At 40.2% G+C, this 27788-nt stretch overlaps 3 protein-coding genes across 6 annotated transcripts; 1 reads left to right on the plus strand and 2 right to left on the minus strand.

Annotated features, from left to right (window-relative positions):
• Positions 1-1896: 1896 nt before the first annotated feature.
• Positions 1897-9505, minus strand: LOC103696455 (ubiquitin-conjugating enzyme E2 2-like). Of its 4 annotated transcripts, none has more exons than XM_008778093.6 (7): positions 9199-9505; positions 8219-8352; positions 8095-8120; positions 7132-7221; positions 5475-5563; positions 2444-2594; positions 1897-2240 (listed from the first exon to the last, which is right to left on the minus strand). In XM_008778093.6, exons 2-6 carry the CDS (start codon positions 8341-8343, stop codon positions 2466-2468), a joined length of 459 nt encoding a protein of 152 aa, XP_008776315.1. In that variant the 5' UTR covers positions 8344-8352; positions 9199-9505; the 3' UTR covers positions 1897-2240; positions 2444-2465. The 4 variants fall into 4 exon arrangements, with proteins under 4 accessions (XP_008776315.1, XP_088567239.1, XP_008776314.1 ...); XM_088711113.2 differs by having other exon boundaries at positions 8219-8348; positions 9199-9418; XM_008778092.6 differs by lacking the exon at positions 1897-2240 and having other exon boundaries at positions 2246-2594.
• On the plus strand, positions 3681-4619 carry LOC148715521 (uncharacterized; the record flags this gene model as incomplete). Its single annotated transcript, XM_089927411.1, has 2 exons — positions 3681-3926; positions 4132-4619. Coding segments are annotated over 2 exons (600 nt in total), but the record flags the coding sequence as incomplete, so codon positions are not given.
• Positions 9506-11061: 1556 nt separating the features above from the next.
• LOC120110420 (uncharacterized) lies at positions 11062-14355 on the minus strand. The gene is made up of 4 exons (XM_039125285.3): positions 14009-14355; positions 13647-13941; positions 13223-13378; positions 11062-12137 (listed from the first exon to the last, which is right to left on the minus strand). Exons 1-4 carry the CDS (start codon positions 14057-14059, stop codon positions 11935-11937), a joined length of 705 nt encoding a protein of 234 aa, XP_038981213.2. The 5' UTR covers positions 14060-14355; the 3' UTR covers positions 11062-11934.
• Positions 14356-27788: the final 13433 nt, after the last annotated feature.

A 27788-nucleotide genomic window follows, 5' to 3' on the forward strand; every position in this document is an offset into this window, starting at 1 on the left:
ATGATGTTAATTGCTTTCTTCTGAACTCAATTCGCTATTGAACATGATATCAAACATCAAATGGTGGAAGCCTAGGAAGCCAGAATAATAAATCCCTAGAATATATGCAAGCCTGATGTTGCCACTGGGAATCGATTTGACCGAGATGTTGAAAAGCTGAGTCGCTGGAGGGCTCGGCGATCGACTGTTTAGATCATAAAGGTCGGCAAAAGGTCGCGATGTGCCTCCAAGATAGCGAGGTGGTGGTCGATATGCTCATATGGCGGCGACTCCAACGCTGATCGTTCACGAGGTGGTGGTCGATATGCTCATATGGCTTGGACCTTCGCTCCGACGTCGTGTCCGATGCGAAACAGCAAAAATGAAGAAGTCTTCTTGTTAGAGAGTGTTCGACAGGAAACCTTCCGATATCTAAGTCACATAGACTCTTAAGAAACTGTGGAAGTGTTGTGAGAGCAGTAGAGCAATGGCACAAAGACATATGAGGACTCAAGAGCACTTATTCGAAGAGTCATCGGCATTGGTTTGTGTAGGCAAGGATTAGTGCTTGTTACTGAGGGATTCAGGTGTGAGAAATGGCTATATTTGGTAACTTATCACAAAGCTTGAATGTCAAGTGTGGACATTTTGCTCGTGCATTATGCTCTGTGCATCTAGCCTGCGTGGCTAAGGAAACCACTTGCGATCATAGCTGAAATATCGCCTGTTGGGGAGAGATTTTGAAATTTAAAGGACTCTTCATGCGCCTCTAGACTGGCCATGTGACGGACTTTCTCATTTAAGCATTTTGACAAGAATTTAAGAACTTTGTGAACTTTTATTATATGATTTAAAATATAATCTTGATCATATCTCAATATCATTGTTCAAATACATTCTAATATATATATAGATCATATTAATTTATATTTAATAAATATAAAAATAACTTTTATATAAAAAAATAAAAATAATATAGAATATTTTTTTTATATATGTATATCATGATCTTAATTGAGTTGAGCTTGAGCAAGCTAAACTTAGTTAGGTCAGATCATTTGCTAGATGGGTGTAAAGAGCCCGAGCTACATTTTGAGCAATCAAGCTTTCGCCCCTAGATACCCTAAATAGAAAAATTTTTCTTAATATGTGTAAATCCTTTATTGGTCTTGAAGGAAACGAGGAAGATCAACAAAATAGAAGTGTTTTTTTTTACATCAATGATAGAATTATCGAGGCCAAACCTCCATCCACTCCACAGAGGTAAAAGGCATATTTTGTCAAAGAGAGTTGGGCTCTAAAATAGAAATGGAATGGATTACTCCTGATGGGTAAAAATCCCATTCGAGAATAGAATGAAAAATGTCCCAATCTCTAAAACCCAATCCAAACTCTATCCTAATATTCAAATTCTATTCTAATTCCGATTTCGATTCCAATAACGAACTAAACATATTAAAAAAATATGGCCATTCCGATTTCGATTCTAATCCATCTCGTTCCAATTCCAATTCCGGTTGCAAGCAAAACGTGCCAGAAACTAATTATGCATGCACACCGGCTGGACCGGCCGTTAGCCCAAAAAGTTGGTCGTGATTCTCTTGCCAGAGGATGCCATGGCTTTGAGTCAAGGTGACACAAGATTTTCGGATCACTGAAGTCGGAGCGTCGTTGGGTGTTCGAGATCCCAAATGCCGAACTTGCAGTCCTGCAAAGCAATGTATGTATGCTGGGTCCGGCGCTCAAAGTTTGCAGGTTTAAATTGCAAACCGCGTACAGAAAAAAGAGAGATTGCCGCTCGAGATAGCACAACACCACAGATTCAAGCAGGTTGAAGGGAGAAACATGAAAAATAGAAAAACAGCCGAATAAGAGTTTGGTCAGCCATAAGATTGCCAAAGGAAAAAGAAATCGTGATCGAACAGAAGCAAAGAAAAACTGAATGGATAAATTTTAATGTTGACTAAGCAACAGGCTATTGGAAAATTGATTCTCACAAGTTCATCTTTGCAAATAAACGCTGTTGGGAAGCAAAATCAACAAACCTAAAAAGCCCAACCGTGCCTCCTAACATAGCATTCGGTCCTATAGCTCATGCAAAATATCTGCACCATCTTTTCTTTTCATAAAATCATACATGGAGATAAATGGTTGCAACACCTACCCAGCTTATGTGGATGATGTAAGACATCGAGAGGGCTCCCCAGAGCATCATCCCAACCAGAAAAATACTAACAGTAGCTATTCGTTTCTTGAAGAGCCTGTAGGCATCAACATCATACTTTCATTCAAAAGGATAGAGGGCAGAATGATTTCAGCAAATATATTTGGATTCTGAAAATTTTGAAAAGCCAAGCATATACACTGCAATACGAAATGTCTAGTTGGAATAGAGTATTCAAAGTCCACCACTCAAACAGAGAAGTCAGAGACTTTTAGGCACCATTTTTGTTGAGGAGAGTACCATTTTTGTTGAGGAGAGTGTTTCAGTCAGCCGTCCAGCTCTGCTCCACAATCTCACGCACTCTCCTGTTGTATTCACGCTTGTTCTCGCTGAACATCCGTGCAGCTTCTGAATTGGCAGGTGAGTTTGGGTTTGGATCACAGAGTAACGACTGCAAATACAAGAGTGTGAAGATGCATTCTAATCAATATAAATGACCAAAAACTACAATAGTAGTATTCAAATTGGACAATCCACCTTGTGAGAATTCAAAGCTTAACACAAACATGGCAATAAACAGGCAATGTACATGGTTGATATAGCTTAACCAAAACAATAATCCCGTCTATGTGACTCTCTCTCAATGATCAAGAAAGGATCCATCATAGCTTAAAAATATCTAATGCACTATAAAATCAGTATCAAGCATCGGTACAAATTCCTGGCCAATCTTCAGAGAAGAAAGGGACCCACCATGAAACCTTGAAATAACAATTGGCAGGCCTACCTTAAGGCCGTGTTGACTAAAGAACAGTTCCAAGATTCCAGTGGACTTGAAAGAATCAAGATAGAAGGTACAAAGGCAGATTTCGAAATCAGAAACTGAAATGATATCTAAACACAGTTACAAGCCAAATAACAAACTAGATCACAAGCAACAGAAGTTTGCATTTTTTGGGCTTTATGGCTTGAACATGTTGGGGTTAAGGATCAGTTAGGTTTTATGCTTAATAATAGGTTAGAGCAAAAGCAGCAAAAGACCTGGTCACCCAGCAAGAAAACTTGGCCCATTAAAACCCTTTGTTCCCATCAAGCACTCCCCTACTCTTCTTAAAGCAGTATGAATCATTCAGTCCAGTTCATCTTAAGCACCTATGATCTATCTATACAAATTTCATCCACAACAAAGCACAAGTGCAGAAATCATCCGATAAGGGAGGATTTTTCAATTTAAATGGAATCTGTTCAGACAACATGGATAAGATCATAAAAATAATCTCCAGTCTTAGCTACTCAGCTGACAGCTTTTATGAATGATCTAATGAATTAAAGGCAAACCTATTTCCGATAACTTCTTTTGTGTTCATGAAATATTCCATTTCTGCAAGAAGAAAAATAAATGGAAGGATGGTTATGCAAGCTGAATTTTGAATAGGCTTTTGACAAAATCAATCTAGATTTCATTCTGAGGGTCCTGGGAAGAAAGGATTCCTCTCTATCTGGATAGCTAGGATCAAAGCCATTAGACACCCAATAAAGTTGCTTGTTAGTCAATGGACAAGCAGGAAACTGGATAACTGTAGACAAGGAATTAGGCAAGGTGACCCCCTTACCCCCTTTCCTCTTCACCTTAGCTCTGGATGTACTAAACTCACTTTTAAACAAAGCCAGGCAGCATGGTTTACTTAGTTGCATAGATCCACTGGGAACTAGCGAAAACATCAATAGTTTACATTATGCGGATATGATACATTATTATTCTGCGAGGCAAGGAAGGAGCAGGTATTGACTCTGAAATTATAACTTCGAGATCCTCTCTGGTTTGAGTATCAACTTCCAGAAAAGCTCCTTTAATATATCCTGGAGATGATGAGGCTGCAGCAGAACGATTTTCAATTATGCTTGATTGCATGCTGAAGAGTTTGCCTATCAAATATCTAGGTATGCCCCTCTTGGGGATTAAGAGGTCATCAATGTAACAATGGACGCATATAATAGAAAGATTTGCCAAGAAACTTGCAAGCTGGAAAGAAAGCTCACTGTCCACTGCAGGTAGACTCGCCTTAATTAACTCTGTGCTCACAAATCTGCCAGTATGCTATATATCTATGTTCAAACTTCCATCTTGGGTAATCAAGCGCATCAACAAGATTAGAAGGGTTTTTTTATGGAAAGAAACTTCCTCTATTTCTGTCTTTTCATGTTTGATGAAGTGGATAACATTTGTAAAGCCAAATATGAAGGAGGCTTGGGTATTAAAAACATGGAGGAATTCAACAATGCTCTCATTGCCAAATGGTTTGGAAATTTCACCTGCAAAAGATGCATATTGCAGAGGATAATATCCATGGCATACTACAACAAAAAAAGATTTGGAATGAGAAGGAAGACTACAAGGACTCTCCTCCTATTTGGAAGGAAATCTGCAAGGTAATGCAGCCATTTTGGTGGTCTAATTTCTATTCTAGAACATGGGAAGAAGATTCAATTTGGGGAGGACACTTGGCTCAATGATAACTCTCTATGCACACCATTCCCAAATCTCTACCAAGCTGTCTGCAAGAAGAACAAAGTAGTATCAGAGCTATGGAACAGAAGGAAAAATGAATTGGAAAACTGATTTGAGAGATCCTGTAACTGTGAAGGAAAACTCAGAATGGATGGAACTTAATCATATTCTAAACATCATCAGGCCTACAAATTGACCAGATGTCTCACTGTGAAGACCTAGTTAAAAAAAAAAACGATCTTTCACAGTGAAATCCTTTTCCTCTTTTCTTAATATGGGAGCAATATGATATAAAAACAAAAAGGCTTCCCAACAGGGAAGAAGCTATATTTATTTCAAGGGGGGAAGACGATCCTAATAGAATGTTGGACATATTGAGGTAAACTCTAGCATACCCGTCCACATTCAAAAGAAGCTCAACAGAAACAATAAAGAAAGTACCCTATAAAGGGCAGTGTTCCAATAATAGGCGAAACCAAACAAAATATGATTGTGTAATCTGTTATCTACATTACATCATGGACTCAATACTAATCATATGCTCCTAAAATTAACCAAATGCTTAATATGCAAGGATTACCCTGAAATACAAGAACATAAAGAGGAATGGATGATGAGAAACCATTGAGGCTTCCATTTTTTATATTTCACATCTTTACCAAAATAAGCACATATGTAAAGATAGATTAATGTCGTTTAACATATCCCGGAAGATGCATATAATGGAACAGAAATTTCTTGGTCTGTTAAATGTATAATTTCAAAAAAGTATAAACTTTTTAGAATAAAAAAAGGGTAGAATAATGGAGGCTTCTCGCGAACCTGGATTGATGTAAGTATTGCAGCAACATCATAAATTGGGCTCCATTGGTTCTGCAAGATATCCAAGCAAATGCTTCCATCTGTGTAAACTAAATATATACAGAACAACATTAGGTCACAGCAGCATAAAAAAGGTTTATACTAACTAATAAAATACTCTACTGTCAATTTGAGAATCAAATTGCCCTACATTTAAGATCAAAGTTTGCCGAACTAGTACCGAAGGTCGTACATAGTATGTTGTTCTGAAGCATATCATAAACAAGGAGAGGGAGAAAAAGAGAAAGGAGGAGGGAGAGGGAGAGGGAGAGGGAGGGAGGTTGAGGGAAACCTAGCCCTAACCCAAAAGAGAAGGAATGAGGCACGCTCACCGGTGACGCTCGGGAAGGGGTGGGGGCGAGCATCATCTCGAGTGGGGAAGGTACTCCGAACGATGGTGCGCTTTTTTTTTTTTGTGTGTGTTGGGGGGGGGGGGTGTTAATTGAGCCAGATTTTTTTTTTTTTAATTGAAGGGGGTTGGTGGAGGGTTCGGCTCGGTACACTCCAAAACGGACAGTTTGGAGTGATACAGCGAGCCATGTTTAAGACTTTCGCAAGAACCCTACTTAGCCTTCCAACTCCTAAGTTTTAGATCATGACCTTGTGTTACAAATCGCAAATAAGGTGTATAACATTCTATTTAATCATCTCAACATTCACCTCAAGCAAGGGCACATCTCTAAATACACCTTAAGTAAAGGCATTGGAACACTTCATTTCTCTAATATAGATAGCTAAATAACATCACATCTCTCCGAAGTAATTAAATAAAACCAAAAAGTTGCACTTACAGAAGTATGAGTGTTCTCTTATAGACCTTCAAACTAGTGCAGTTCCACAAGTCCACACCTTCAACCCACCTCGCCCGCCCAATAAAAAAAAAGAAAAGAAAATCATGCACAAGAGTGCCAAAGAGAGGGATGGAGAACAAAAAATTCTAACCACCTAAAACTTCTCAAGCTCAATTGGCAACCCAATCTAACCCCAAACATAATCATGTTAGCTGCTCTCTATTAAAATGAGCAAATGGAAAGCCCGACATTTACCATGATATAATAAATCCAAGTAGATGCATACAAGTTACTGTCATATCCTATTACATGTTTGATATTCACAGGAGGTTTTTCATTGATTGTATCTTTCATTCGGTAATCTAACACTACCTCTTGCCATGATGGTCCACAGAAATATGCAATTAAAATTCAGAAACAATATAGGAGTAATTCTTAATCTAAAATATACTATAGAAAGAAAACAAATTGTTGGAAGAGCTTGACCGACCATCCTACCTTGAACATGCAACAACTGAGTCTCATAATTCTATGTTTTGATTTTTAGAAATCAATAATCAACTAATCTAAGTTTCAAAAACAGAATGTGCACTGATGACCAGAAAGAGAAAACACTAGGGCACCCAATCTAGATTGCTAATAAAACCAACATCACTTTTGCATATGCAGCTTCCTAGGATCAAGGTAGATGATGGTTTTAGCATTCCCAACAATGATATTCTGATGATAGATAAAATGATGTGCTAACTTAAAACAACTTCAACTGAAATGCTAACTTAAAACCACTTCAACTACATAGATAACACTAATTGGTATTTAAAACTTACTATTTGGATGAAACATTCTTGAAACAAAGCGGACAGTTGGAGGTTTGTTTGGATAGTCCTCCGAAAACTGAAGAGTAAGTTTGAACGTTCCTGGAAAGCTCAAAGATTTTATATGCAAGGAAAACAGATTTAAGTAACAAATAGCTGTCAAATTTAAGCAAGAACCTAAAACTATGAAAAAATCAGCAAAATCAATACTCCAACAAGTGCATCACTAAACAAATCCCATTCTTATTTTCTGCACCTTGCTGCAACTATTTACAGAAGTTTGAATGAAAAAGAACCAAAATCAAAGAAAGTGATGCGAACAGATATCAATAATTATCAGATACAGGCTACTTATGCATTAATTTCTGGGCTTCAATAATCAAATCATTCTGTAGCATGTGCCAGCCATATACAAAGTACTCTGTATAGCGATGTCCAACTTAAGGCCAGGAAACAAGGGCCCATCAGATGACCTAACTGTTATGCAGAGGCATATGGATTTCCAAGCAAAACTAATTCAGTTAGCAAGAACAAACAATCTAATGATAAGCAAAATAAGATCTATTATTCTGTTACTTGACTGCTTAGGTTGATACGCATAGAGAATAAGACGTACACATATGTAGCTGTTCCAACATGCCAAAATCACAGTAAAATGCAACAACTAAGGCTGAAGGGACTAAAAGCAGAATCAGTGGTGATCAAATTGCAAATAATGCCATTTTTCTTTGCATGCGGAGCTAGTTTCTCCTGAACTTAAATGCACAAAGAAAAGAGGAGCATGCTTCAGAATGAAATATGGCATGCCTTCACAGGGGAAACTACCTGACCGCTAAAACCTAAATTTAGCAAACAAACTATTGGAATCGATATAACAAAGATTTGTCATGATAGCAACAACATGTAATTGATCTAAAAATTCTCACGCCCCATATATTTCTTGGAAACAATACTTGAGGAGCTGAATTGCCTTACCTCCATCCCAAGGTGTGTCGTCAGGACTGCAATTCAAAACGCATGCACAAAGTTCAAGCAAAATGTGACAATACAAACGACTCTAACGAATAAAAATAGATCAAGTTGTTCCTTCCAGACATACCCGAAAATAACTGCATTCCAGAGCATGATGTTGTTGTCCTGGGGAGCACCACTTATACCAGCAGGGGGGTCCTGCTGCAGCCGCTTGAAGTCCCTCATCAGCCTCTTCCTTGCAGGAGTCGACATCCTCACTTCCTAGCACATCAAAACATAACACAATGACCAGAAGAAAAAGAACAAGACAAAGGATTAATTCCTTCCCTCCAAAACAGACATGTCTTGAACTTCCTAACAGATTCTAATCTGCCCGAATCCTGAGAATTCAAAGGAATCTCAGTTCCAAATATTTTAAACAAAAGACAATGCAAAAAACAAAGATTGTTCTTATTCACCAAATTATGTAAAGCCAACCGAATCCAATGATTAGTAAGAACACAAAACGGAGGAAGAGATTAAACAATACTCTTGAGTTGCATCTAACATGACATTAATATTCGGTCACCATTTAGTCCAAAAAAATTTAGGCACTTATTCTCACACTTGAACCCAAAGTTTCTCAGGAGCAAATTTTAACGACAGATGAGCAAATTTCAGAACGAAATTGGGTTTCTCAGGAGCTAAAATAGGATTTTTAAGTCGTTCGCTCACAAGAATGCAACATGCATCAAAAAAGATTAAGACATCACCAACAAAATGGTAGCAAGAAGGGTCCCTTATCGTGCAAGCAGTACCAAACGAACAAGATCCGCAACAAAAACCCAGGGTTATCCGAGACTAAGTTAGGGTTTTAAGTCGTTTGAGTTGGGGAATAGAATATCGCCACCAGGAAGGCAACAAGCTTCAAAAAAGAATTAGAAATCGTCAAGAGAACAAGATCAAGAACAAAGCCACCCCCGGTTTCGAGAATCCACAACCAAAATCGAAGGATTTTTGCGCCGTCCACGGCTCAAGATCCATTTCGGCGTCAAATCAAAGGTAACGAACTCGGAAGAGAATCAGAAATCATCGACAAGAAAACAGTAGCGAGACGAGTCCTTTTACCTGCGAGGCAGGCGCGGCGAGCACCAAGAATCCCTTTAGGGTTTCAGAGTCCACTGGGCGAGCAAGAATCACGGATTCTTCTATCAGGCGGGAGGATTCCTTCCCTCCCCTCTTACAAGAGCGCGTGAGGAAGGAGGGATCAGAAAGAGATGGGAGGGTTTGATCAGTGACCGTGAGAGGGCGAGGGAGAGGGGAAAGAGGTCTAAAAGACGGAAAGAGTGGGGGAAAGCGATGCCCGAAGAGGAACCGAACGGAAGGCAAGAAAATTTAAGCACGCCAGACCAAACTTGGCCGTCACGGTGCACGTGGGGGTCCCAACGCTGCTCTCACTCGGTTAAAGATTTTTATATACATATATATATAAATAAACTACGAAGACGACGAAAACCTGACAACTTGCATGGCAAGTCTAGTGCGTGTATGAAGTTCCCGACGCTAAACTCAATGGGAGCAATGAGTGCTGAAAAAACTCGAAGGGAGCGATGAGTACTAAAAAAAACGCAGTTTTCTCTGGTTTTTGGGGGTAAATTCGAATTAATCATGATATGGCAACTCAGAAAAATCACCACAAAAAAAAAATAGGGGACACTCGACTCGACTATCCTCCTGTAACAAAAAAAATTATATCCTGCAGCAACTTCATTGCATCTTTCGCATGAAAAAAAATGATTGGTTTTTTTTTACAACGTCGCCTGTCCAATCATATTTCGTCTCTGGTTTTGGGGGGTAAATTAGAATTAATCATGATATGGCAACTCAGAAAAATCACCACAAAAAAAAAATAGGGGACACTCGACTCGACCACCCTCCTGTAACAAAAAAAATTATATCCTGCAGCAACTTCATTGCATCTTTCGCATGAAAAAAAATGATTGGTTTTTTTTTACAACGTCGCATGTCCAATCATATTTTTCTATACATCTATCTGCATAAATATCAAAGCAATCATTGCACAACCTAACAATTGATTCACGTAAAGAAAGATGAATTTTTTTCTCATGCAAATGATATAACTCTATTCCTCTGCACCACATGCACCATATCAGCGCTACACCATAAGAACAAATTGAGAATTTTAGATGAAATATGTAGGGTAGCAATCCAAAACGAATGCATGATGCATGAAATCTATTAGAACTAAGGTGCTTGATCGGCATGGTGCGGTGTATGTGGTGCAGATTCGTAGTGCATGGGTGAGTCCCAAACACGAATGATTTCTATTTGCACTTCTATGTCTTCCTACAAGTGGAGTTTCAAAATGCAGCTGCAATCCCAAATTGATTTTTAGAATGTTAGATACCCATGCAATTATTTATATGGGGATGTTTTTTTATTCCTGAGGAGGCGGAAGAGTAATATTATCCTAGTGTTTGTGAAGGCTTGGCATAAATTTGTTGCTGAGAATTTTCAGAAGGCGACACAATGGCTACCTTATACTAAAAAAAATCATTTCGTATGGGTAAGGCACGAGACTACTCAAGTGCAGTTTTAAATTCACATTTTTAGATCAACCTACCATACATGAGAGATTTTGGAATCCGCCATGGTACATACAAACATTTTACACTTACAGTAAAAGCAGTGCTTAATATAAGACGTTGCTTCATGTCAATTATGTTTGGCAAGCAAGCTCGAAAACAAAAACTTAATTTCCATATTGTAGAGACCCAAACTTCATCCAATATTTTGTATACACAGCATTAATAATGCAGGATGAATATATTTCGATATATTAGCAAAGTCATAGACTAGGATTAGATACTTAACAAAATAATATATATCAGAGAACATAGCTTTATAGAAAGCTAGAAACCCCACAAATGAAACAGATTTGAAATTGCATAAAGTATTGTGCATCCATACTTCCAAAACAAATGAACCAATTAGGCATACAGTCCAAGCTTCCAAGCATAATTACACAGTACTATTAACATGCAACAACAATAACAATACCATCGTGATAGAAAAATGCTTCCTTTGGCCACTCCCTCAGGAGCATCCGAACCAAGTTATCTCCACTTAATTGCTAGAAAGAAAACTCACTTTTTTAACACTAAAGTTACTGCACATGACTAGAAGAAAAACATATGGCATTAATTTCAAAAAGCACTAGCAATCACCTGCTTCCACTGTTGAAATCACCACTTTTTCCAAAAGCTTAAGCTAATAGAATGAGATAGATTTATTTATATATTTTATATTTTCTTACACTCCCTCTCACATGTGGGTCGGATTTCTTTTTAATGGTTGAGCCCAACATGTGAAATTTTTAATAATTGGGTTAAAGAGTGCAGAGATAGAGTTCGAACTCAGGACTTCTGCTCTGATACCATGTTGAAATCACCACTTTTTCTAAAATCTTAAGCTGATAGAATGAGATAAATTTATTTATATATCTATATTTTCTTTACATCCACACCCAAGCGATTGGGCAAAACAAAAATACTTAAAAGTTTGCACATCAGCATGAGTATAGCATATTGTCAAATTTAACGAGAGGATGCAGGTATGCATGCTATTATTCAGAACGAGTACATGATGTGTTCATAGTTAAAGTGGGGTTGACAATTGAGTTTAGGGCACAGGATATATGATAAAGATTCTCAAATAGATTATGAAATGGGTGCCCAGTTCAGTATCCTAACAAACTATTGGAACATACTTTTACCTGTCTCCAACAAAGCAACAAGTCATGTAAGCCAAGAAAGAACACCATTTTGTAGAAGCTTTAAGCCATTACTGGAAGTCAGGGTGGACTTCGTCCTCCACTCTCATATCAGGTAACAGATTCTCTCGTCCACCCCAAGGCTCCTGACCACTAGTTGGATTGGAAAATTCCTCTCCTTGGGAGCAACCATCAAATTCCTCCAAGTATTCGCTCCATCTCGACTGTCCTTTTGCTGCAACCGATATGCAGCCTCCTCTGGATTCAATCCTACCTGCGGACCGTATAGCCATGGTGTGATTAGTTATTCGACCATACTTTTTATGATCAGAGGAGTTCGTGGAATGCGCATAAGCAATCTGTAGAATTAGAGGTAGAATGGGAATTGGGAGGAGAGTAGAGTTCATCATGGGCTGTCAGGCCCGTCCAACACGGCCCGGAAGTTGACGGGTTTGGACACTGAAAAATAGGCTCATGGAACAAGCCTGGACGGCCCGATCTGAAAATTGGTCCGGACTTAGAAAAATTAAAAATTGACCAAGCCCAGCCCATTCCAACCCGAAATAATTATACATTATATATTATATAATAATTATATTCATTAATTAAATTTAAAATAATACAATTTTATATTATATGTTAATTAATATGTCCATAATGAGTCTGTTGGGCGTCTGGTATTGACCCTTTAGGATTGAGCCAAATCTAGATAAAATAAATAGAAGCCTGATGTTCGAATCAGGCCGAGCATAACCATAAGCATCAAGCCCAATTTTTACTGTAGGTCCAGCCCAATCTAGCCTGGTCCGACATTTGATCAGCTCTAGAAGAGATAGAGCTAGAAGCAGGCTGGGATATGCTCCAACCCGAACCCAGCCCAATTTTTTTTTAGACTTCAGGCGAGCTGAGGCTCAAAATTTTTTTTGGATAATCTAGGCTCGAGCCTGACTTGTTACCTATTTGGGCCAAAAATAGGTTCGGCCTGAACCCGATCAAAATTTAATAATTCATAATATTGCTTGACAAGTTAATGAGCTAGTTAAAATTAGGCTCTCTCCTATAACACAAGTTTATTTTCAACTAAATCCTTCTTAATTTGTCCTTTACTTTTTATTATTCTCTCTAACTGACAACATATAAAAATAAATTGATTTAGGCCTGAATTTAGACTTCATTTCGGGCCTTGTTTGAGCTCGAGCTTGAGCTGAGCCAGGCTAGACCAATGATATAATTGAGCTTGGCCCGAAAACTAATAGGACTCTACATCTAAGCTCAAACTCAAACTAAACTTTTTTGGGCCCAGCCCGAAGTTGGCCCGAGTCGAACCTAATTTCAGCCCTAAGAAGAGAGGAGCCTTGCCTTGAGAATGGGCTGCATCCTTCCTTTGCTTGGAGAAATTTGGCTTCAGGGGCTTGTTTTCTTTCCCAGCGGCAGTCAACGGTATCCATGGAGAGCATTTCGAGAAGTGACGTCTCAACATTTTGGGGGGCAATTCCGTCACCATCTCCGGCTCAGCTGTCAAGTTAATTAGCAACAGAACAAAGAAATAAATAAATTAAGAAAATGAAGAGATGTATACAAATTAAGAAGCTCATTCACCTATCGAATTAGTTAGAGAACAAAACTAAGGAATTGAATAGATTAAACAAAACGAAGACCTGGAAGCGTAATAGAAAAGACGGGGATATTTCGGTAACAGAGGAGGAAGGAGAGGGAGTAGAATGACAAAACGAGGAGGGCATTTCGCAGAAGAGGGACATTCCGGGAACGAAAAAAAACCCACCTCCACCGCCTCCGTCGTCTTTCTCCTTTTGGGGATCCAAGTATTCCGTCCAATCCATCCTCCTCTTCCCCCGATTCGCCCCACCGCCGTGCTCCGCCGCCGCCATCGGAGAGCGGGAGCCCTCCGATGGGGGCGGGATCGGATGGGAGCCGTCCGATCGGGACATGTTGAAGGCCTGGACGAAGTGGCGGAGGTCGCGAGCGAGGGGGCCCTGGGCGTGGATCCGCCGCACCGACTGCCTCTGGTTGCAGACCGCGCAGACCCACTTGTTGCTGCCCTTCTTCTGCTGCTTAACCTGGTCCAAAGGCACACCGTAAGCAGTAGCAAAGCGGAGGCTAGAGAGAGAGGGATTTGGGGTTTACCTGCATGGTCGAACAATGGAAGCACTGAACCGCGATGAAGAGGGTCGACATTTCCCCCAGTTGAGAGAGACAGAGAGAGAGGGAGATGGGGTGGAGATTTAACGGGGAAGACGCGAAGAGGCTGACGGACGCTGCATTTGGAAGTTGAGGGTCATCATAGACTACCGTGATCCTAGGAAAACGACAAAAGGGCACAGCAAAGAATTACTTCAAGTTTTGGCTTTTATTGCTGGGATAGTTTAGCTTGTGGGGATTGAATGGATTAGCTGGATTGCAGGTAAAAATTTCGCGCGCGTTGTGGAGGGAATGAGAAGAATTTTATTTTAGAAAGTTGATGTTGGGATAATTCGAGGGGTAAAATAAAAAAATCGCTCTGATTGATCCCTCATTCAGTGATATTCTCAAGATGGGTTTAAGGTTGCATTTGATATTATTGTAACTTTTTTTAAAAAAAAATAAGAATAATTTATTATTATTATTTTTGATAATAAAAAATATGTTTGATTTTTTTAAAAAAAAATTACAATTTGACTCGTCATTGACGATTCTTACACGCATCTCTTCATCTTTAAAAATTTTCAAAACAACCCTAATAGGTCTCCATTAGTAAAGAGGTAACTTAAATTTGAATCAGCATTTATTCTTTGACTCTTGACTTTTTTTTATATGGTAAATGATCCCAAATGAATAGGTATGGAAACATATTAGACGCGTCGACACTCGGGGTCTAACGAAACGAGCATTCAAACAACCCAAAATTGTCCTCTCGAGAGCCACAGTTGGAAATAAGTGATTGACATAACCTGGCACTACCGGTCGAATAAAAAAAACTTTCAGCCAGCAACCACTCACCACTCGAAGGATGACGCCTCCTGAGAGTGACTTTTGGACTAAAGTCAATGAAGAAGCAATTGTCTATTAAGCTTCTCCTTCTTTAATCATTAGGGCGAGTGATTTTAGGGTAGCAAGCCCGTAAAGCAGAAGTTAAGGAGATTAAGACTTGAGTGGATATTGAAAATAAAGGAAGAGGTCCAAAAATAACCAGATTAGCTTGCTAACCACATGTGACAATCATATGATAGCATGAAATTATTGTAGGATGAAAACATCTGTAGTCCAATTTGGATCTGCCAAAATCCAGACTTTATTTCAAACTTGCTACAGATCGGAGTGCCAAAAAGATGAATTAGAGACAGTCGACTGGGGACAGGATATCGGATCCATTTGAGGGAGTATCTTTGTTGGGGGAAAAATGGACCACCCCACCACTACAATTAAAGCACCCAAATCCGACAGCAAGCCTGACCTCATGCAGGCCGAGCCGAGCTCATGCAGCCAAGCTCATGCAAGCCGAGCTCAGAAGACCGAGCTCGTCTTCCACATGCTGCGGCCACGCCCTGCAGCAGTCTTACCGTACCATGCTTTGCTTGCCGGCCACGCCATGATACATCAACCAGGGATCATACCCTGTTACGACTGTCAACAATTAATGCGCGTGGTCTCCACGGATCTCCGGCTTACTCAAAATCTGTTGTGCGGTTCCTGTCCACCTAAAAATATGCTGGACAGATCGTTGTTAGAACCGACAAACAAAAGTTAAATTTAATTCTACTCTTACCTGTTCTACTCGAAGAATAGTGGTCGTAAGAGGTCGATCCACAGGGAGGCGATTGGAGTTGCATAAAAGTTAGAACATTCACTCGGATTCAAAATCGATTTTTGAATAAAAGAAAAACATTACGTCGGGGATGTTGAATGTTTCTAATTTAAAATAAACAAAGGGCAGAAGGAAAACTTTGCAATTGAAATTGGATGCAGAGTAGGGATCGATTTCTAAAGACAGATTATGAATTAAAATCGTCAGTGTGAACAGCAAAAATAAATTTCATAGTTATCTTAAAACTAAAAATTTCAGAATATAAAATAAATTGCGGAGACTAAACCAAACCTAGAGCACGGATTTCATAAAAGAAAATTGATTACAAGAACATAAACGAAAATCCTTGAAATAAAAGGAACCAACAACTCGGCTGAACACTAAAAAAAATATATATTAAAATAATACTTTCTTCTTCCTTCTTCTCGAAAAACAGGGCCCCTCCTCTGTTCTTTGGAACCGACACAGAGCACCTCCTCCCTTGGTTTCCACCCAAAACCGAGCACGTCTTCTCCTCCCTTCTCTCTGTTTCTTGGCCTCCACCCAGCTCTCTTTCTCCTTCGACTCCCCTCTTCCCTGGTTCTAGGCCTCCACCAGCAACCGAGCACACCCCTCTTCTCTTCCTCCTTCTCCTTTTATAGCCGCGGACGGACGCCTGATGCGGAAGGGAGATGGCAGACGCGGGGAGGAGTCGATCACGGACGCAATCCGGGCTGCTGGCACGCGATCTTCAAATGGAGAAGGAAGATGGCAGATGCCACGGGATGCCGTGGGCTGGGATCACGGGAAGGAGCTGGAATCGCCGGTGATTGCGGGGGATTTGGAGACGGGCGAGCTGGGAGGAGGGGCTGATCCGAGGGTGCACAGAAAAAGGAGGCACGGATGGAGGGATCGGCTGGGATTTTCCTTGCTGGGAGAGACGTGGATCCGGGCGATGGAAGGAGCTGGAGCCTGGCACGGTGGCTGGCATGATGCGGATGGAAGGTGGGGACGCATGCGGCTTGGATCACGGGAGAGGGGTTTCCTTCTTTGGGTGGGCGTTCATGGCATGGGAATCACTGGGGTGCTGCTGTGATCGCGGTTGAGGGGCTGGAGTTTCCTTCACGGACGCGGGATCGACGGGATCACGGACTGAATCATGGGAGGTATCGTGGTTGAGGGGCTGGAGCGCTGGATCTTGATCACGGGATGAGCTGGGAGCGTGGATTCGGGATGATGGCCGCTGACATGGATGCGGTGGAGACGCGGTGAAGACGCTAGCTTCCTTCCTCGGGCCAAGAGGGGGATGCGAACGGCTGGGATGGGGCTTCGGCTTGATTTGGGAAGGAGCTGGGACTCTTTGAAACGGACGGTTGCTGATCGTGGGATCTGGATTACCGGCTGCTGGAATGGATCGCGGAAGATGACGTGGCTAGGGGCGTTGGGATTGAAGGCTGAAGATGATGGTGATCTGATGGACGGCGCGGATGCTGGCACAATGCGGGGAACGAGCTGATTGGGCTACTTGCACAAATAAAACATTAATTAGTTAATTTTGTTATTAATGATTAGCTAAAATACTAATTAAGATGGTCTGACGATTGCACTTTTGTGCTCTCATCACACCCCTCAACCAGCTTATTGCTAGTCTCTAGCAATTTAGTGCGACAATGATAAAATGGGAGTGCAAAAGTTTTATTTATTATATATATATAAATATACATGAGCTAAGATAAATACTCACTTTCGTAGAGCATTACGATTGCACTTAGCACGTGCAACAAGCCGTTAAACCCCTAGGTTACCCTAGTGGACGAGTGTTGTCTCGTGAGGGTTTGCAGTGAAGTTACCCACAAACTTCAATCCCAAAATAAAATTTGTTTTATGAAATGAAAGTCTAATTTCAAGTACATAACTGATAAAAAGCACACAAGGTTTTAATTACTAAGTAGCCCAATTTCTAGGTTAGTATGCAATTTAAGTTGAAGTCATTAAGTTTTCCGTTAGGGAGTTGTAAAACTTATTTATACTTGAGTGCTCAGTGAAGTTTGGACCATGCACCAGCTAAGGTTTCGGATCTCCAAAATATCGCTAATATTAGTAGTTTCCAAGAATTGGTCGGAAAAGACCTATTTGCTGATTCAAAATCATCTTATCTGCAGGATTTCGAGAGCTGTGGATGTTTACTTTAATACCTCATGGGTTTTATCTGTAATATTCCAGTTTACTCGAATTTTTACAACGACGGCTTTCACACTATTGTCTTTCTTAAGGTCAATATACATTTTTTTTTCATCATTTTTTTTTTGTTTTTTGTTTTTGTTTTTGTTTTTTTTTCATTAAAGAGAAATGATAGTGTATATATTGTGCACTTTTACTCCTGTGATGATTCCTCCATGTAGCGAGCAATTAGTCGACAATTCTCATACCAGTTGGCATGAGGTGTCGGGCATCAAGACTCCCCTACGGACCTATGCTCGGGTTCCTCATCACAAGCCCGCTGACCTTTGACAATAGGTAGCCCTTTTCGATGTACCTGACTAAATCCACCATTTTTTTTTTTTTGGATCAGAAAAAGATGGTTCATCAGGATTCGAGGTTGCTACCATATTCTCAACACAATGTCGAACCTATACCTTAGAAAATGCAGGCCAGATGTGTTGTGAAATTCAAAGCACTAATTAGTTTACAACTCACTAAAAGGAACTTAATAAAAAGAACTCACTTTGCACTACTTCCAACTAGTCATTGGGCTCTTAGATTTTATATACCTTGTGTGTTGTATATTTTTTATTGATGATTTTTTTTTTCAAAAATTTTAACTAAAAACTTTTTTTTTTATAAAATGCGTAAAAATATGATGATTTTTTTTTTCAAAAATTTTAACTAAAAACTTTTTTTTTTTATAAAATGCGTAAAAATACCCCCAAACCTAAATCTAACATTGTCCTCAATGTTAAAGAAAATTTAAAGCAGTAATAGGATAGAGGAGAAGTTACCTGATATGGGTAGGTAAAGTGACAATAGGGGCAAAAATCACAAACCTGCAAATTTTTTTTTTTTTTGAAAATATTTACATGTTGGGTTGCCTCCCAAGAGCGCTAAGTTTTATGTCTTCAGCCAGACAAAATGTAAATCCCCATTTTTTCAACCATTATCTAAGAATGGTTTTGGAAGAGTCCAAGGAAGAACAGTTGGCTGGTGACGATCTATGCTTATAAGAGGAACAGAACTAGGGGGTGCATGCTCGACCACTTCCTGAGAATGGGCAAGGTAAGCTTCTAAAGGGTCCTTATTATAAGTTTGTAAGAAAGTCTCCTGAACCAGACTTTCAATCATGTCAACTTCATTGATTTCTTTGTCGTCTGGTGGTTGTTTACTTATATTAAAGACATTAAGTTCGACTTTCATATTGCCAAAAGATAACTTCAGCATCCCATTCCGACAATTGATCACAGCATTTGCTGTGGCTAAGAAGGGTCTACCTAAAATTATAGGTGTGTGATTGTCTGGATGTATTACAGGTTCGGTCTCAAGGATAACGAAGTCCACAGGATAGTAAAACTCATTTACTTTCACTATTACATTCTCTACAATCCCCTTGGGGTACTTCACTGTCCTATCTGCTAAGAAAAGGGTAATATTTGTAGGCTTTAATTCCTCCAAATCTAACTTTTGGTACATATAGTAGGGAAGTAGATTTACACTGGCTCCTAAATCTAATAGAGCTCTTTGGATGATCGTCTCTCCTATTTTTATTTCAATAGTTGGGCAACCAGGTGTTAGATGTATGCCCTAAAAGCCAATCTGGCGGACACATTATTAATTCTAGGACATAAATTTGTACTTGACTTTATTATTATCGAATAATAAATGGGCATCTTTTCATTCATATTGTTTATGTGTCTATGAATCGTCCAAGAAATTAATAAGATGATGGTACATATTCTCAAGAGTTGAGAATTTGAGCCATGTATCATTGGTGATTAATTTCTAAATGCTCATGATCAATGGATCATCACGAGGACGGTGATCGATCCGATTAGTGCACAGATCGCTTTCCTTATGGATGGACGAGACTCGAGTCCACAGTGTAGGGACACTGAAGTGATAGTGCAGGTGCTTGTTAGAGAACAAGGGTACTGAGCGTGACCAAGACAAGAAGTCACTTGGATGTCTATCCACTCGTCAGTGACTTGCTTGATGTTGCAGTAGTATGACTGGTCCTTTGACCTGCGGTGCTTCGGCTACTCACAGTGAGGTTATTGTAGTTTGACTACACGTATACATGGTCTCTAGCCATATGGGTCCTTGTAGTGTAGATTGGCTGCAGTAAGTTCACTGTAGGAATAGGGTATGCACTTACATGGAATCTATCGACCTTGATAGAAAAGGAGTGATCCTATGTGATTTATTAGACTGAGTTCTAAGACCTTGGCCAGGGCAGTAATATAAAGTGGAGAAAGAGTTTTTCACTATCGAACTCAAGTCAAATAAATCTAGACATATGACAGACGACGGGGTTTGACGAGTTATCCATGACCTCCGGTCTGTAGGGATCCACGATAGAAGGACTGTATCATACGATTGCTGCACCTAGAGGTTCATCATTCTATTCTGCTGGGTGGCCACTACATACTGCTAGGTGTCACTGGTGGATGGTGAGACTCACAGGGATCATCTCGATGGTCAATAATCCCTGGTGAGTTGAGTTGGAATTGTTTCAACCCATTGAAAGGAGTTTTCAATGATATTGTGATAGAGATCATAATATATCTCACTACCAGTCAGAATGGAACCTATGGGGTCACACACATTAGAGGTATTGACCGATCCAATGGTTGAATGTGATTAGGAATCACAAATAATCAATTAGATTGATAAATGAAAACCCGCTAAGAGTTAGTGGCTAGAAGAAGGAACAATTGCAATCGAATTGCAATTTAATTTAATTAATTGGATTTAATTAATTGGACTTGATCATGAGTCCTACTTGGAGTGGGAATCATGGAGTCCTAATTGGATTAGGATTTCAAATTAAATTAGAATCCTATTTGGAATAGGATTTCTAAAGTCCAAATTGTCTTAGGGCTGAAAATTGAACAAGTCCTGATTAGATTAGGATTTTCTTAAGTCCTAATTAATTTTAATTTTAATTTAATTAATTTTATGACTCCTAATTGGATTAGGATTGAAGAGTTCAATAGAGTCATGGCTCAATTAAATTCTAATTGGATTAGGAATTGGAGGAAATTGAAATGGGTTCACAAAAATCCTATTTTGACTAGGATTGGACTCAAACAATGGACCCAAATTAAAACCCCCTTTAATTTATTTAAATAGCAGATTTAAATGAACTTGAGGGAGGGGCCCACGCCCCTCCCCTTGGGGTGTGCGTGGGAGAAAGAGGAGGGGCGCACACCCCTCCTTGTTAGCCAAAAAGAAGAGATAAAGATGAGTTCCTAAAAAATAGGAACTCATCCTTATCTCTTAACTAATTAAAAGGGAGCATGGAATTTCGAAAAAAAGGGGTTTTTTCTCCTCATTCCAGCCGTGAGCAACCTCCTCCATCTTCCTCCTTTGAGCCACAATCAAGAGAAGAAAAAGAAAAGCTTAGGACGCCCTCTTCCTTCTTCATCTTGGTTCCAAAAGGAAGAAAAAGAGAAAGGCTGCGGGTCTTATTTTCTTCTTCCTAAATCCATCCTTCTTCTTCTTCCTATCAAGCCAATCAAAGGTTGATTCAAAGGAGAGGACTTCAGCCATCCATAGTCATCTCTGCAAGGGAGCTAGCACCCCGGTGAGATCCAAAGGCTTCGATCGAGTCAGTACTTCGTGTGGATACCTGTAGAGGCCGGACGCGTGTGCGGCTTCCACTGAGCCTTGATCAAATACCACGTAAATCAGATTTGCGGAGACCATCTACCCGCACAAGATGAAGATCTGATCTTCTTAATGATTTTAAAATGGTTTAAAATAATTTATTTCTAATCTATCTACAAACGAAAGGTTTTAAAACACGTTCATGCGATGAACGGATCCCGCATAGTTTTTCCGCTGCAACATGAAAATTATTTTGAATTTTCATGGCATATGTGGGATCCTAACAGTGGTATCAGAGCCATGGTTATGTAGATTAAGATTAGAATTAAATTTTTCAAGGCATTTTAGATCTGAAATTTAAGGAATTATGCTTGCTGAAAATTAAGTATGCAGAATTTTCAGCTTGCTGTTTTTTCTGCATACTAATTAATGGATGCTTAGATTAATGATTCTAATGCATTAATAATGTGATTACAAATGTTTAGAATCAAATCATGCATGATCAGCAAGTCATGAGATGATATAATCAGTTAAATTACAGATCTGAAAATAATTTTTTATGCATGTGATGCGTATGGTGATGATCATGGATGGACCCTTTGAATGTGCTGAAATGTTCTGCGATGTTCTGTGATGCATATAATTTTAATTTTCAGATGCCTGCGTGCATCTTAAATTCATGTATTAGAGACCTACGTGTCTCAATGAAAAGGGTTGTAATTTTATTTTTATTTTTATTTAATTTTTAAAGCAATCTGGGATGTAATCTGTGATGTGTGTTGCACGTCGATGGTTGATCGATATGTACATCAACAAGCTCAACATGCGTGGATCGAGATCAAGGGTTGATTGAAGATGGATCAAGGAGTTGATCACGATTGAACCTAGAGGATCAAGATCGAGTCAAGAGTTGAAGACGATCAAACCAATTGACGTGCATGTGCTTGTAAAATAACCCCATCCTGGATCCATGATCATCACCATTTAATTTTATTTTTGATAAATGCCTGGATGTTTAATGCTTATGATTATGCGGGTAGACTTATATTTGCATGAGATGTGAATACGCGATCGAGTGAGACCTAAATCGAAACCTCCCTAATCAGTCGAGGGTGAACCAACATGAGTTAGTCATATTAGATTAATTGATCTAATTGGTGTCTAGGCAAGCCTATAAGGTGGTTACTTAATTAGGACCTTACTCTCTGAGTAAGGGGAGCCTCCCACCTGCTTACCTGGCCAATTGTTCGATTACCTCTTATGAAGAACTCTAGTTGCAAACACTAAGACTTGATTATGCAATATTAAGTCCATAGGTCTTCCACCATAGTAGAGCTGCTAAGGTCTTTTCGGTGTTGATTTGTCTCGGCTGGACACAGTGGGCAAGTTGCATCGGGGGATTGGACCTCTCTATTAGACATGAGATGTTGTGGGGTAAAGGTGGGGTTGGGCACCAATAACTGTTAGGTGAGGACCCAATGACGACTTTATTTCCGCGGTTATACGGTGGGTCTGACTTAACTAAGTAATGGGACCAATAACTGTTAGGTGAGGTCTTCATCACTTAGAGACCAAGTAACACTGCAATATGCTTGAGAAGCATTGTACAAGAGTTGTACACTCATCCATTTATATGTCACCAATAACTGTTAGGTGAGGCGGCATGTAAATCGGTGAGACCGCAGTACCCACTAGAAATCCTAGTCGCGTAGGGTTTTCGTTTCTCCATCAGGGGAGTATGAGAGATTCGAGAAAATAGTGGGAGCATATTTATTTTAAAAGTCCCTAGAACAAATTAAGTTCAAGTACAAAGTCTAACTAGAATCTTTACTCTCTACAAATCACAATGTCAGCTTCAAACCCTTTGACCCGAATCCTTGAGACCAACAGACTGACCGGAACCAACTATAAAGACTGGCTTAGGAACCTGAAAATTATTCTGAATTGTGAGAAAATAGGGTATGTGCTCGAGAATGATATCCCTAGGCTACCAGCACGTCCTACTGATGATCAGCGTGAGACGCATCAGAAGTGGACTGATGACGACATTAGGGTCAAGTGCTACATCATGGCATCCATGACTAACGAACTTCAATGCCAGCATGAGAACATAAAGACTGCTAGGGAAATACTGGCTCATCTGCAAGAGTTGTATGGTGAGCAGAGCCGCACTGCACGCTTTGAAGTGTCCAAGAGGCTCTTCAAGGCAAAGATGCGTGAGGGGCAGTCTGTCCACGATCACTGTTTGACTATGATCAAGGACCTCGAGGAACTTGAGAAGCTCGGTATGTCCATGCATAAGGAACTGCAGATAGATCTGATCCTGCAATCCCTTCCTAATTCATTTGGTCAGTTTATAGTAAACTACCATATGAATAAAATTGAATGCACAAAGACCGAATTGTTGAATATGTTGGTAACTGCTGAAGGGGCCTTGAAAGGTTCAAGGGGCTCTGTTCTGACTGCTGAGCTGACTTCTGGTTCCAAGAGAAAGTCTACTTGGAAGAAAAAGAAGCCTGCTAAGAAGCAAAAGAAAGACAAGAAGCCTAAGAAGGAAGTTCACAAGAAAAGGGCTAATGACAAGGAAAAATGTTTCCACTGCAACGTCGACGGCCACTGGAAAAGGAACTGCCCTTCATACCTCGAGAGCCTGAAGAACAAAAAGGCAGACACACCTTCTGAAGGTATGTTAGATTTGCTCGTAATTGAAACTAATCTAACGATTTCTTCTACTTCTAGTTGGGTTATAGATTCTGGTTCTAGTGCTCATTTGTGCACTACTATGCAGGATCTAAAGGAAAGTAGGAGGCTGGCAGAAGGTGCAGTGACCCTTCGGGTTGGCAACGGGGCAAGAGTTGCTGCTGTGGCTGTAGGCACCTACCCTCTGCGATTACCGTCTGGATTTAGTTTATTGCTTAGAGACTGTTATTATGTCCCTGCTGCTAGCAGAAATTTGATTTCTGTTTCGTGTTTAGCACAGGATGGTCATGTTTTGACCTTTGACAAAGACTGCTGTTCTATTTATTTTAGAAATAAATTAGTTGCACGTGGTTTCATGATTGACAGTCTCTATCACTTGCATATTGATGTGTCTGTGAATGTGTCTGAGCAAGTAGTGAGTGCCATAGGATCTAAAAGATCCAGAGATGAGATAAACCAGAAGTATTTGTGGCACCTCAGGCTTGGCCATATTGGAGAGGACAGAATGAACAAAATGGAGAAAGATAGGCTTCTTGGCCCATTGACTTTCGAGTCATATCCAGTTTGTGAGTCCTGTCTTCAAGGAAAAATGGCTAGATTACCCTTTGTAGGACATGGGGAGAGGACCACTGTAATACTTACCCTGGTACACACTGATGTGTGTGGCCCATTCGATGTGCTAGCCAGGGGTCATTATTCATACTTCATAACCTTTACCGATGACTATTCACGATATGGGTATGTATATCTTATGAGATACAAATCTGAGTCTTTTGAAAAGTTCAAAGAATTCAGAAATGAAGTAGAAATACAGAATGGAAAAATCCTTAAGGTTCTTCGATCAGATGGAGGAGGAGAATACCTTAGTGGGGAATTCCGGGACTATCTCAAGGAAAATGGCATAGTCTCACAATGGACACCTCCGGGTACACCTCAACTCAATGGGGTGTCAGAAAGGAGGAATCGGACTCTATTGGATATGGTCCGATCCATGATGAGCTTCACTGATCTACCTATGTTTCTTTGGGGAGATGCCTTATTATCCGCAATTTATTTATTGAATAGAGTTCCCTCTAAATCCGTTCCTACCACACCGTATGAGATATGGCATGGTAAGAAGCCGAGTCTTGGTCATCTCAAGATTTGGAGATGTCCGGCCCACGTCAAGCGACTACAGGCGGACAAGTTAGAGCCTAGGACCATAAGTGCTCGTTTCATTGGATATCCTAAAGAGTCATTAGGATACAATTTTTACATCTCAGAGGATCACAATGTATTTGTGAGCCGACATGCCGTCTTTCTGGAAAAACAGTTTATCCTTGATAGAGGCAGTGGGAGAAAAATTGAGCTTGAAGAGAGAGTCTCTGAAAAGCAACGAGTCATGGATCCTATAGAACCTATTCATACAGAGCCAGTATACGTAGTACCTCCTCCACCTCGTAGATCTAGTAGGGTCTCCCATCCTCCCGATAGATACTTAGGTATACTAGTAGAGGACACCGAGAAAATGTTCCTCATGGGAGATAGGGAACATGTACAGGATCCCAAGATCTACAACGAGGCGATATCAGATATCGATTCCGAGAAATGGCTGGAAGCCATGAAGTCAGAGATAGACTCCATATATTCCAACTAAGTCTGGACCTTAGTAGATCCACCAGAAGGTATAGTACTTATTGGATGCAAATGGATCTATAAAAGGAAGATAGGTTCGGATGGAAAGGTAGAGACCTATAAGGCAAGGCTAGTAGCGAAAGGGTATAGTCAGCGCGAAGGCATTAACTATCAGGAGACCTTTTCACCTGTAGCCATGCTGAAATCCATTCGAACATTGCTTGCCATTGCAGCATTTCATGATTATGAAATATGGCAGATGGATGTGAAAACTGCTTTTCTGAATGGATATCTTGATGAAGATATCTATATGGAGCAGCCTTTGGGTTTCACTTCCAGTGATGGTGATCACAAGGTCTGCAAGCTGCAAAGGTCCATCTATGGACTAAAGCAAGCATCTCGGAGTTGGAACACTCGTTTTAATGATGCGATCAAATCGTTTGAGTTCATCAAGAACGAAGAGGAACCGTGTGTTTACAAGAAGGTTAGTGGGAGTGCTGTCGTGTTCCTCGTACTGTACGTGGATGACATCCTCCTGATAGGAAATGATATTCCTATGCTAACCTCGGTCAAGGTCTGGTTATCAAAAGAGTTCTCCATGAAAGACCTTGGAGAAGCATCCTACATTTTGGGGATAAAGGTCTATAGAGATAGATCTAAAAGGATGCTTGGCCTATCACAAAAGATGTACATAGAGGAGGTACTGAAGAGGTTCAGTATGGAAAACTCCAAGAGGGGTCTATTACCCCTTAGGCATGGGATTCATCTCTCCAAAAAGATGTGCCCCAACACATCTGAAGAGATTCAACGCATGAGCAGGATTCCTTATGCTTCTGCAATAGGAAGCCTCATGTATGCCATGCTGTGTACACGACCTGATATAGCCCTTGCTGTGAGTGTCACTAGCAGATATCAGTCAAATCCAGGTGAAGAGCACTGGACAGCTGTGAAGAACATTCTTAAGTACTTAAGAAGAACTAAAGATTTGTTCTTGGTCTTTGGAGGAGCATCGGAGTTAAAGGTAGAAGGATACACAGATTCAGACTTTATGACTGATATTGATGATAGAAAGTCTACATCTGGATATATATTCTTGTGCAATGGTGGTACGGTAAATTGGAAGAGTTCCAAACAACTGATCATTGCTGATTCTACCATGGAAGCTGAGTATATCGCCGCCTCTGAAGCTGCAAAGGAAGCCTTCTGGTTCAACAAATTCATTGCAGAGCTAGATGTAATGCCATCGGATGCCATCACACTCTACTGCGATAATAATGGCGCCATAGCTCTTGCTAAGGAGCCAAGGTCTCATCAGAAGTCCAAGCACATAGAGCGGCGCTTTTACCTCATACGCGAATACCTCGAGAAGAAATATGTCGAGGTGCAGAGAGTAGACTCCGCGGACAACGTGGCAGACCCGCTCACTAAGCAGTTAAATCAGCAGAAGACAGAAGCCCACCTTGAGAAGATGGGACTTAGATATATGTCTGATTGGCTTTAGTGCAAGTGGAAGATTGTTAGATGTATGCCCTAGAAGCCAATCTGGCGGACACATTATTAATTCTAGGACATAAATTTGTACTTGACTTTATTATTATCGAATAATAAATGGGCATCTTTTCATTCATATTGTTTATGTGTCTATGAATCGTCCAAGAAATTAATAAGATGATAGTACATATTCTCAAGAGTTGAGAATTTGAGCCATGTATCATTGGTGATTAATTTCTAAATGCTCATGATCAATGGATCATCACGAGGACGGTGATCGATCCGATCAGTGCACAGATCGCTTTCCTTATGGATGGACGAGACTCGAGTCCACAGTGTAGGGACACTGAAGTGATAGTGCAGGTGCTTGTTAGAGAACAAGGGTACTGAGCGTGACCAAGACAAAAAGTCACTTGGATGTCTATCCACTCGTCAGTGACTTGCTTGATGTTGCAGTAGTATGACTGGTCCTTTGACCTGCGGTGCTTCGGCTACTCACAGTGAGGTTATTGTAGTTTG

Source organism: Phoenix dactylifera, chromosome 1, assembly GCF_051530095.1.
Source record: "Phoenix dactylifera cultivar Ajwa chromosome 1, Ajwa_hap1_PhDact_Kaust_v1.1, whole genome shotgun sequence".
In the NCBI taxonomy this organism is placed as follows: Eukaryota; Viridiplantae; Streptophyta; class Magnoliopsida; order Arecales; family Arecaceae; genus Phoenix; species Phoenix dactylifera.

What these genes read in the sequence shown, in the direction of transcription:
- LOC120110420 (XM_039125285.3), bottom strand. Translation starts at nt 14,059, where the DNA reads ATGTCGACCCTCTTCATCGCGGTTCAGTGCTTCCATTGTTCGACCATG. An exon ending in TCCATTGTTCGACCATGCAG is followed by an intron (nt 13,942 to 14,008) that starts GTAAACCCCAAA and finishes CCTTTGGACCAG; the next exon opens with GTTAAGCAGCAGAAGAAGGG. An exon ending in GGATGCAGCCCATTCTCAAG is followed by an intron (nt 12,138 to 13,222) that starts GCAAGGCTCCTC and finishes TACGGTCCGCAG; the next exon opens with GTAGGATTGAATCCAGAGGA.
- LOC103696455 (XM_008778093.6), bottom strand. Translation starts at nt 8,343, where the DNA reads ATGTCGACTCCTGCAAGGAAGAGGCTGATGAGGGACTTCAAGCGGCTG. An exon ending in TGGAATGCAGTTATTTTCGG is followed by an intron (nt 8,121 to 8,218) that starts GTATGTCTGGAA and finishes TTTGAATTGCAG; the next exon opens with TCCTGACGACACACCTTGGG. An exon ending in CGACACACCTTGGGATGGAG is followed by an intron (nt 7,222 to 8,094) that starts GTAAGGCAATTC and finishes TGAGCTTTCCAG; the next exon opens with GAACGTTCAAACTTACTCTT.